This window comes from Anneissia japonica, unplaced genomic scaffold, assembly GCF_011630105.1.
Source record: "Anneissia japonica isolate Jap-2015-1 unplaced genomic scaffold, ASM1163010v1 scaffold1785_len1016330_cov206, whole genome shotgun sequence".
NCBI classification, from domain to species: domain Eukaryota; kingdom Metazoa; phylum Echinodermata; class Crinoidea; order Comatulida; family Comatulidae; genus Anneissia; species Anneissia japonica.
In genome coordinates this window covers 526,575-537,246 of record NW_022694363.1, presented here as the reverse complement: position 1 = coordinate 537,246, position 10,672 = coordinate 526,575, and the positions used below count along the sequence as shown (strand labels likewise).

At 33.9% G+C, this 10,672-nt stretch overlaps 2 protein-coding genes across 6 annotated transcripts in view; one reads left to right on the top strand and one right to left on the bottom strand.

Moving 5' to 3' along the window:
• Nucleotides 1-788: 788 nt before the first annotated feature.
• LOC117101008 (protein AAR2 homolog) lies at nucleotides 789-3,781 on the top strand. Of its 2 annotated transcripts, none has more exons than XM_033240856.1 (2): nucleotides 789-941; nucleotides 2,018-3,781. In XM_033240856.1, the coding sequence occupies exon 2, from the start codon at nucleotides 2,046-2,048 to the stop codon at nucleotides 3,171-3,173; it is 1,128 nt and encodes a 375-aa protein (XP_033096747.1). In that variant the 5' UTR covers nucleotides 789-941; nucleotides 2,018-2,045; the 3' UTR covers nucleotides 3,174-3,781. The 2 variants fall into 2 exon arrangements, with proteins under 2 accessions (XP_033096747.1, XP_033096749.1); XM_033240858.1 differs by having other exon boundaries at nucleotides 794-923.
• A 2-nt stretch (nucleotides 3,782-3,783) lies between these two features.
• LOC117101004 (E3 ubiquitin-protein ligase CBL-like) overlaps nucleotides 3,784-10,672 on the bottom strand; it is a 23,917-nt gene continuing 17,028 nt past the window's right edge. For all 4 annotated transcript variants that reach the window (XM_033240852.1, XM_033240849.1, XM_033240850.1 and 1 more), the window contains 2 exons: nucleotides 9,196-9,332; nucleotides 3,784-8,698 (listed from right to left, as the gene is read on the bottom strand). In XM_033240852.1, coding sequence (XP_033096743.1) covers nucleotides 8,426-8,698; nucleotides 9,196-9,332 — 410 coding nt within the window. In that variant the 3' untranslated portion in view covers nucleotides 3,784-8,425. The remainder of the gene's footprint in view (nucleotides 8,699-9,195; nucleotides 9,333-10,672) is intronic.

Genomic DNA, 10,672 nt, shown 5'->3' with positions numbered 1-10,672 from the left:
CATCTAGATACGCCACTGACTTACATGGCCAGATGAATGAAAAATACTCAATCGATGTACCATTAAATCGTAACCAACCTTCACCATTCCCCCACCATGTCACTGGGGACGCAACTGCCAAAAAACTATTTTTGGCAGCGAAGGGACGCTACCAATAAACAATCAACAAACTAACAGGTTTCTGGGTTGATTTGCAAGGTACTACATGGCTCAACTATTTTTTACTTTGGGATTAATTGGTAAAAATCGCACACAAATCATACAACGTCACACAACGCCGGGGACGGCAACTCCATTTTGAGATTAATTTTCCGAATAAAGTTATACTAAATAACTTCTAATGACGAACTATTGTCTTCAGTTGTCTTTGTTGGTCATATAACTGTCATTTCCTCTATTTTTTCGGTGATATTACCATTCTCAATAATCTATAAAACACCCACATAACAATGTCACGTTATCGATCGGTGGGGACGCCGGTAGGGTCAATTTTCGTCGGAAGGTATCAAGATGATAAGCAAGTTCAAATTAGCCTAAATTATGGCGATTTTTTATTACTTATTTGATAGGCATCGAGCTACTATAATATGACTTCATGTAGTCATAATCAAACCAAAACATTTTGAATAAAACAAGAAACAAAGAGTTTGCAATGTAACCATCTAATTTACACTTAACGCTGATTAACGCATTCTGGTTGTCAACGAAGTCTATTTTACGAGGTACCATGTCGAATGAAAATAATACTCAACAAAAATTCGTACTCAACGAAATGAAGCAGTCGAATGCCCATTGTCAAAGTCTTCTCGACGATTGCACAATAATAGAGTATTTGACATAACCGAAGATACTAACGGCGTTCCATAGTTTATTAGAATATACGGGATTCTTTATCTTTATTACGCCCCAGCTTCGATTCGGAGGTGAAGTGTTTTATTAGGGTGGGTTGAGTAAATTAGTATCTACCTAGCAACTCTTATGCTATGTTAAGCCTAACTTACATACTAGCTAGGCCTAAGACTGTGACGTAGCGTAGGCTTAGCCTAGGCCCTAGTAGTAGTAGTAGTAGTAGTAGTAGGCCTACTACGCCTAGGCCCTAGCCCTAGTAGTAGTTGAGGCATTAGGCCAAGCCTAAGTACTGTCTGTAGGCCTACTGGGCCTAGTAGTAAAGTGCATTAGCGCCCTAGTACTAACTACTAATAGCTAAGCCTAGTGCCAACCAAGTGATAAAGGCCCAAGGGGCAGATTGGGCTAGGACCTCCTAGCTAAGAAGCCTACTACTAGTCTAGAGATGCAGGAGTCTCCTGTCTGTACTCTCTCTGTGAGCAAGTGAAAATCTCTCAGAAACACATTCTCAGAGGAAGGCAGCTTCAATGAGAGAATTATGCTGCGTTCATTAGAACTTGTGAAAACTGATTTCACAACTTGTAACATGCGAGTACACAAGAAGAGTGCATTCATTTGATGAACACTAAATGGCTGCTGTCACTTTTGCAATGTGTTCGGAAATAAAACATATAAAAAAACTTTTTTTTTAATCTGAAATAATATTACTTAAACAAATTGCAATAAATATGTTGGGTTGCAAATAAAACATACAAACAACACTCTTTTTTTATCTGAAATAATATAACTTAATAAACAAATTGCAATATATACCTATGCTTGTTGTGCATAGTTTGTGTTACATCCGCCATTTTCCACACTATTTGTGCAAATCCAGGAAGAAAATTCTACTCGGGTTCACAACTTGTGTTTACAAGTTCACCGAGCAGATGAATGTGTTTCACAAGTTGTGAACTGGGAAATACCATGGAGGAAATATTAAATTTTCCTCCATGGAAATACAGTACCAACTTCACAAGTTCTAATGAATGCGGCATTAGATGTGTTATGAAAGCTCATTCAACTAGATCTCCCAACTTAAAACTCAAGTAACAACTGTAAAAATAATGTACAGTACAGTACTCTGTTCTATTCAACAATAATTTTATTAATTGTTCATTTAATTTTTCAGAACTATTGTTTTTGTGTTAGAGATTACTATGGCGACACAAAGTGAAGAAATGGATCATGAGACAGCCTTGCGTCTTTTTGAAGAGGGTGGCACTTTGGTATTTCTCAATGTCCCTGTTGGAACTGAATTCGGAATAGACTACAACATTTGGAATGTTGGTGAAAAATTTAAGGGAGTAAAAATGATTCCTCCAGGAATGCACTTTGTTCATTATAGTGCCACTAGCTCCTATGGAATTGCTCCACGAACAGGATTTTTTCATTACTTTAAAGGAAAAGAGGTTGTAGTGAAGAAATGGGATAAATTGAACGAGGAGATGAGCAGTGAAGTTGCAAGTTCCGAGGAAGTGGATAGAATCCGAATGGATTTACGTAATTTGGATAAAAATCTTGCACCATACCCATACAGTTCATTGAAAAAGTGGGTTTCACTTACAAATTACATTTCTGAGGATGTTGCAGCGAAATTACAACCAGCAAGTGGCTTAATTGCATCTGCTTCTCAGCTTGTGTCAGATGATCCGACAAGGACTACTAAAGACAGAGCATCACTCAGGAGCAAACAACAAAATATTAATGATGCCGGACCATCTCAGGAAAACCTTCCTAACATGCATTGTAAACCAGGGACAGAGATCAATTTCAGTTGCATACCTAAAGATACTCACCCCCCAAATGCCACTCCAGATAAAATAACCAAATATGGTATGGATTCCAGCTATCGCCTTGAGACATTTGTCTCATCTAATTACAAAGGTCATATAAATGGCATTTTAGCGGAAATACAGTTTGTTTTCATATGTTTTATTGTTGGACATGTTTATGATGCCTTTGAACAGTGGAAGAATCTTGTCCATTTGATGTGCACATCAGAGGAAGCCATGTCCAATCAAGAACAACTTTTTGAGAATTTCATCTCGCTTTTGCACTTCCAATTGAAGGAGATTCCATCAGATTTTTTTGTAGATATTGTGTCGCGTAGTAATTTCCTCACAATAACATTACAGAGGTTATTTTCTAACATTGAAGAGGGATCCAATATGTCTACTATGTTGAAACAGAAAGCCAAAAAGTTTAAAGCAAATTTAACAAAAAAATTCAAATGGGATTTTGACTTGGAACCAGATGATGAGGCACCTGTAGTGGTGGAACTTTAGTAACAATAAAAATACATTTGTAAGAAAAGATGACATTGAGCAGTTGTGGTTGGTAATATATGCATGAAGTTGAGGGAACTGTGCTCCAAAGAGAACAGGTTGGGGGTGGGGGCAGGCGGTCAGAGTTCCCTTACTTTTCCAGGAGGCATAACTCATGGAAGCTCGAATATTAGATGTACAGTTAAACTTGCCTAAGCCGACACTGCCTATGTCAATCTTATTTTACATGCCAGATTGTTGTGTTTTCCATTGATTAACAATCTGTAAGTAAAATAATATTTCAATGCCATTTTGGATTCGACCAAGTTCAACTAGTATTAAATTGCCTCTCTGCAGACGAACTTGCATCATAGTACTTATAGGCTGTGGGCCAACATCATTCATTTTAGTGATATTGTGCATTATTCAAAGCGTACTACCGGCAACATAGCACTACATACAGTACATCATTTGTACGTTATCGCCCTAAACAACACCCTGTGGGAAAGTATACTCGTCGCTGGCAGCCAACGTGTTAATACATACTAATAGTGGAATTGCCACTTTTACCTAATTTTAAAGTGCGAATGTTGGAATTTCTGTACAATAAAATAAGTATCCGTAGAGCATATTGAGCATATAAATAGCAATTTATTGTATTTCTTTGATGGTATTACATTTGTACGCAACAATTACTCAAAAAAACAGAGATATGGTATTACATCAGCCTCCACACATAATTACACCCCTAAATTATTCATGGAATCACCTCATCATTGCTGACATATTTTGGTATTACTCTAAATAGAAATACAATAGGACAATATGAAGATACACTAATTCTTGATTAGTTGCACCTGCAACTAATATTGTATTCTTTTCAAATCTTATATTAAATTTGTAAAGTGATGTCATATTAATAAACAACATTTATTCACTATAAAACAATTACTGGTGGTTACACCAAGTTAATGAAGCAATGCTTTTAAGGAAAAGGTATTTACAATAAAATTGTCAACACTTCACTTTTAAATGTGAATTGTGAAATTTTGTGTGTCTATCGACTGTTGGCTAAAGCAGAAGTTCTTGAAGGGATTGAAGATACTTGCAGATTTCACAATGCAGGAAGCATACTGTTAATACAAAAAAAATATACTGTACTAAATAATATTTATCACAACAATCCGATTGATTTTGGATAACACAGGAAACAAGCTTGCATATACAATATTTGTACAAAAATATAGAAAAGTCAAATACTTTACATGCAGTGAAATGTCAAAATATGCACCACAAAAAAGGAAATGACCAAACGCAGCGCAGAATGGTCACAATCTTGCAATATGATCACTATGATGCAGTACGATCACTAGCATGTCACAATATACTGTATTATGTCAATATAATCTCAAAATATGATCACACTATATCATCACAATATGATCACTAATGTATCACAATATGACAATCATGTAACACATGATCACAATATAATGACAATCACAATCATGTCACAATGTAATTTCACAATGTGATCACACTACATCATGTCACAATATGATCTCAAAATATGAAGATCATGTAACACATGATCACAATATGACAATCACAATCATGTCAATATAATCTCAATATGATCACTATATCTTCACAATCATGTCACAGTATGATCTCAATATGAAGATCATGTAACACATGATCACAATATAATGACAATCATGTCAATATGATCTGACAACATGATCACTATTGTATCACAATATAAAGATCAAGTAACATGATCACAATATGACAACCATCATATCACAATATGAAAATCACAATTATGTCACAATAAATCTCACAATCTGATCTCAATTATGTCATAATTGATTCCAATCATGTAACAATATGACAACAATCATGCTACAATAAAATAACTATCATGTTACAAAATGATTAAAATTATCTCACAATATGATCACAATCATTTTGCAATATGATCAGTTATATCACTATGTGTTTGTAATAGCACTGTGACAAGATCAAAATCATGTCACAATGTGATCCCAAAATTTTACCCATTTTATTTCAGGTGTTGGTTCTCTATCTTCGTCAACATAAAACAAATATACAAAATATAATATATTGACCAACTGACAGTAAGTATTAATGTTAAGAGTAAGAAATAAAATATGATATGTTGATCTGTTGATGATGCATGCAATTACATAACACAAATACGACAAACTGTTATGGAGCTAGAACAGCTACAACCAATACTTACACATTCCTAGCATCATTCATTTTTTTTTTTATAATTGCAATACCAGAAACTAAACATAGAATCGGATATTGTATATGCAATAATTATGATATTGTATATGCAATAATTATGATAATTTTCTACCAAAAAATGCATACATATTTCCTAATTGCCTTGTAAACCATACTTTTTTATTCATTTACCATCTTTTAAAACAAAACAAAAAAACAAAAAAAAACCAGAACAAATAACTCTTTATAATCATAACAAAAATTAGAAAAATATAAACATTAAAAATATAAACTCTAAATTTAAACATAGGTTGAACTGGCATTCACTGATTAAGGGTTGTTGGAAAAAACTTTCATTATGAATTTCAATGGCGGTTACATGCTTGAAGGGCTAATAGCCCTCCATATTGCCAACAATTGATACTTTACCCTTTAAGACAATTTATGAGACCATGGTCACAAAATTATGTCTTCGAAATTAAGTGCAGAAATCAAAGAGGGATGCAGGGGGTGGGTGAGTAGGATGAATGCATGGAAGCACCATTAGATAGGTTAGACAACATGGAGAATGCAGGTATGAGGAGAGATATAGAGATGGGTTTTAATTAGGTGAACTTCAAAGAGACAAGAATTTGGAGGGTAGGGGTAAAGGAGAAATACTGCATACATTTTGACATTTCAACTTTCTTCATACAGACAATGTACGGCTGAACAAGTACTTTGAGATATGATTCTTAGATTTCACTATAAAATATAAATAAACAAAACATGTACTTACACCTAATGCTAAATTACCTAGTCATACTTAATAATAAACAAAAATGATGAAATTAATAATACAGTTCACCCCCAGTTCAAGACCTCTAATTCAAGACCAAAAAACTTTTACCACAAAGTTAACCCTCTAATTGGAGACCGAGACCATCCCATAATTTCAGCTCCAAAGCAGGTCTTGAATTAGAGGATGAACTGTTATAATAATAATAATGATGATGATGATGATAAGTACAATAATAATAGTCATCTTATTACAGCATTTTGTCTAGATTAAATCACTTTGTAAACACAACCTATTTAAGAAATAATACTATTTTTGTCCAGTTGCAATACTATAGGGTGGGTATTCTAAAAGCACGTCTATGTCCTCAGCAATTAAATGCCTGAATAAATTGCTGCTTTTTTACTGTATGTGTATATTTTTAATACTACAGTTACAAGTTTATATATATAAACAAAAATAGAGTACTCAAAATATAACAGATGGGTGTTACATTTAGGGTACATTGAATAAGTTATTGAAACAAGGAGTAATCTAACAACCAATATATCATACTCAGAATGAGCACATCACCTACTCAGTAGTGGTGCCAGCAGGGGGAATTCCACCCCACCCCCCAGACAGGCCTGGAACCCGTAATCCGACGCATGACCAGGTTGTAAGATAAAAAATGAATAAAAAATTAATAATTTGCCTATCCAAATAACATAATTTTGATTGCCAATTTCTATTATTGTGGTCTAAAAGCGCATTTTGGATACTAATCTATAAAAACTCTCCCCGTGAATCTTACCTAGGATTTTTTATTGTGGGTCGTCGACCGAGGTTGGATCCCTGGTTGGCAATATTCTGGCGTCACTGCTGCACCTACCAATTGTCTAATACTTAAAGTATCATTCCAACTCGTATCCATTATTCAAAGATTTTATACCATACAGAGTATTACATGAAATATAACAGACCTAAGGCAACAATTCCCTAAATACAGTTATTTTATAAAGTTTAGATTTATGAATGAGAAATTGAAATTGCACATCAATAACTGTAAGCTTTTTTTTTTATTTTAAAGTAAATATTTACTAAAGTATGTAAACAGAAACAATTACAATACCAGGAAATAAAACACAACCTACAAACAATAGAAAGTACCTTGTAACTGGGTGGTAGGAAGAATATAAAATTAATAAGGTGGTAAAAAGTAAAGTTATAGTGGTAAAATATATATAATATAATATACATATATATATATAAATCCTTGTTGATTGTTTGATCAGTGTATTTATCTTTCTAAATTTTTTTTTTAAAGAAAATATTTACTAAAGTATGTAAACAGAAACAATTACAACACCAGAAAATAAAACACAACCTACAAACAATAGAAAGTAACCTGTAACTGGGTGGTAGGAAGAATATAAAATTAATAAGGTGGTAAAAAGTAAAGTTATAGTGGTAAAATGGGGTGTAAAATGTTCCCTCACTCATCACCAATCATTTTTCATAATCTTACAAGCATTGTTAATTAACATCAGTAGGTACTTAATGTGCATTTTGAGTAATGCCATTGTCAAGCGCCACTGAACACTCCATTCTGCTGTGGATATTGGCGCTATATAAATCCTTGTTGATTGTTTGATCAGCGTATTTATCTGGCTAAAATTTAATGGTGATTTTAATGCAGGGTTGTTGAGGCAAATATGAATTTAACAAAAACAGTTTAGATTATTCTAAAGCTTTTTTCCTATATTTTGTAGTCACCTTAATAATTTGAATGTATGTGTTAGGATGGTTATTTCACGAGCGCTTACACATATAGGTAAAATCCATTGCAATTACCAACAAATTCAATTACATCTATTTGTAAAATATGAACAATTATCTATATACTACTATAAAAGGGTTGGAAATTTAACATTTTTAATGATTTAGGAGAGATAGAAGTTTAAATCAATGAATTTAAACTATAGTCAGCAGAAAATAAACAAAATTATTAAATTAAAACTGCCCATTGAGGGCGAACAATACATTTTTTTTTAAATCAGAAAAATATTAGACTGTAAATCCAAAGCTTACACTCTGCTAAATAATCACAAAGATTCCATGACAACAATTTAAAACCTGTGTGTCAATTACCAATTCTATTATTATTTCTACATTTATCAAATATGTAAAACCCATTATTATGTGATGCTGGTTTGGACTAATGTTCATACACATAACACAGCAGTAACCAAATCTGCTGCTATTTAGCAAAATCCAAAAGAATTTGTCGAGCCATGACAATGTTGTCTTCAGTGATTTTCAAAGCTTTAAGGATCATATTTCGATCGAACCCCTCACTGCTTAGGATGTCAACCGGCGATGGAGATGGAGAGGCCATACGTGAGGGCGTGCTACTACCAGATCTGGCAGCAGCTGGCTGCTCGTCGCTACCAGGTGGTTTTGGTAAAGGCCTGATATTCAGGTTCTGCGTAGGATGTTCATTGTTAGGTATTTCTGGAGAAGGGGTCAGTGGCTGTAAAATGAATAATGTCAAAGTTTAAAATAGACTGTAAATAGCTGCTATATACACCTGGATGTGCAATAATTAAATTATAGTGATAATCAGGTGTGCCTAGATAGTAGGTTATTTATTATTTAATATAAAATGATAATTACAGAATATTTACAATTTTAACACAAAGGACTAATTATGATTATGATTATGATTATTTATTTCTGTCTTTTGTGTGATTAGACCATAATGACAAATTAACTAAAAGGAAAAACCACATTAACCATTTATAAAATTCTCTTTTGATTTAAAAACTAATAATAGAATAATAGAGTGGACAATGTTTTGTTTCAAATATTAATCACTCTAAAACCACATTAGGATCACGTCCAAATCATTTTGACATGTAACATGCAAAAGCACTTAATTAGTAATGGATCTAGAAGCGGGCCTGTGTGCCCCATTGCAGAAATCCAGCAATGTCCCCCTGTAATAAAACCAATAGAGTGTTGACGTACATGTTGTGGTGAAGTATTTGTTGTTGGTGACTGAACTGGTGGTGAAGGTACTTTACGTCTTGCTAGCATCCTAGAAGCATTGGACTTCTCAACCAATCCAAGACCCACTATATCGTAGTCATCTGGAGTCCGACGAACTAAACATCACAAAAAATTAACATTTTATATAATGCACATTATTTAAATGCCATTATCAAAGCACTGATCCAAAACAACCCAGTGAGTCAGACCATGCTCTGACTCACCAACAGGCCAAGCTATGACTCAATTTCAGGTCATGCTATGACTCAATCATAGGCCATGCTCCACTCAACAACAGGCCATGCTCTGACTCAACAACAGGCCATGCTCTGACTCAACAACAGGCCATGCTCTGACTCAATCAAAAGCTATGCAATGACTCAATCATAGGCCATGCTCGGATTCAATCACAAGCCATGCTATGACTCAATCATAGGCCATGCTCTGACTTAACAACAGGCCATGCTCTGACTCAACAACAGGCCATGCTCTGACTCAACAACAGGCCATGTTCTGACTCAATCGCAGACCATGCTTTGATTTGAATTGTAGTGTGAAATGTATACACAATTTGTCTTTACTTTTCATGTGCTGTACAACTTCAAATATGTTGTTTAGAAAAATAAAATGAAATGGCAACTGGTTGCTTTTTTCCAGAAATGTTAAGTTTCATTACAATTACATTGCAAAAGATCACATTACTGTTACACTATAAGATAACTTTGGTAAAGTATTAGTCGTAAACAAGAAGTATATTGAGATTAAGATGCACAAAGCAAAGTCAGACTTACAAGATTATTTAACTTTTAAGCTGGTTTTACACTAAGCGAATTTATTTGTGCAAATCGAAAGCATCGGTACATGCGCATTCACATTTCTATTGAAGTTTTTAACTTCAGCAAGAGTGTTTCTACTTTTTGCAAAGCGAAAAAATGTGCAACCAATCAAATCTCAGGAAGTGAATCGACGCTTTCAATTCTTGGGAATGAATATGCCTAGTGCAAAACAACACTAAATAAGGCAACACTAAGAAAAAAACACTGCAACACTAAAAGCAACATTACGATCCATGTTTTCTAATTATTGGCAATACATTGGTAAACACATGTTTCCATTTGTTGAGTCACAAATACTATACTTTGCTAAAAATGTTGCTTGTTGAGCTGTTCCCTGTTTGTTGTGGTTTCCTTTGATGTGTAATTAACTGTTTTGTTGAATAATTACTTTGGTAAACAAATGATGTGTTTCTGTTTCCCTCGGTGTCATAAGCTTGGTAAAAACATGTTCCTATTTGTGTTTTGCTTCCCAATTACTTATTGTTGATTTTTTTTCCATAGTTAAATCATTACTTGGCTAGAAGAGGTGTTTCCATTGTTTTATAATTTGTTGTTTACTTCCATTTTATTGTGTTTTGGTAAAACATGCATGTTATTTGAATATGAAATATATATATATA

Coding starts and splice junctions, on each gene's coding strand:
- LOC117101008 (XM_033240856.1), top strand. CDS start 2,046: ATGGCGACACAAAGTGAAGAAATGGATCATGAGACAGCCTTGCGTCTT.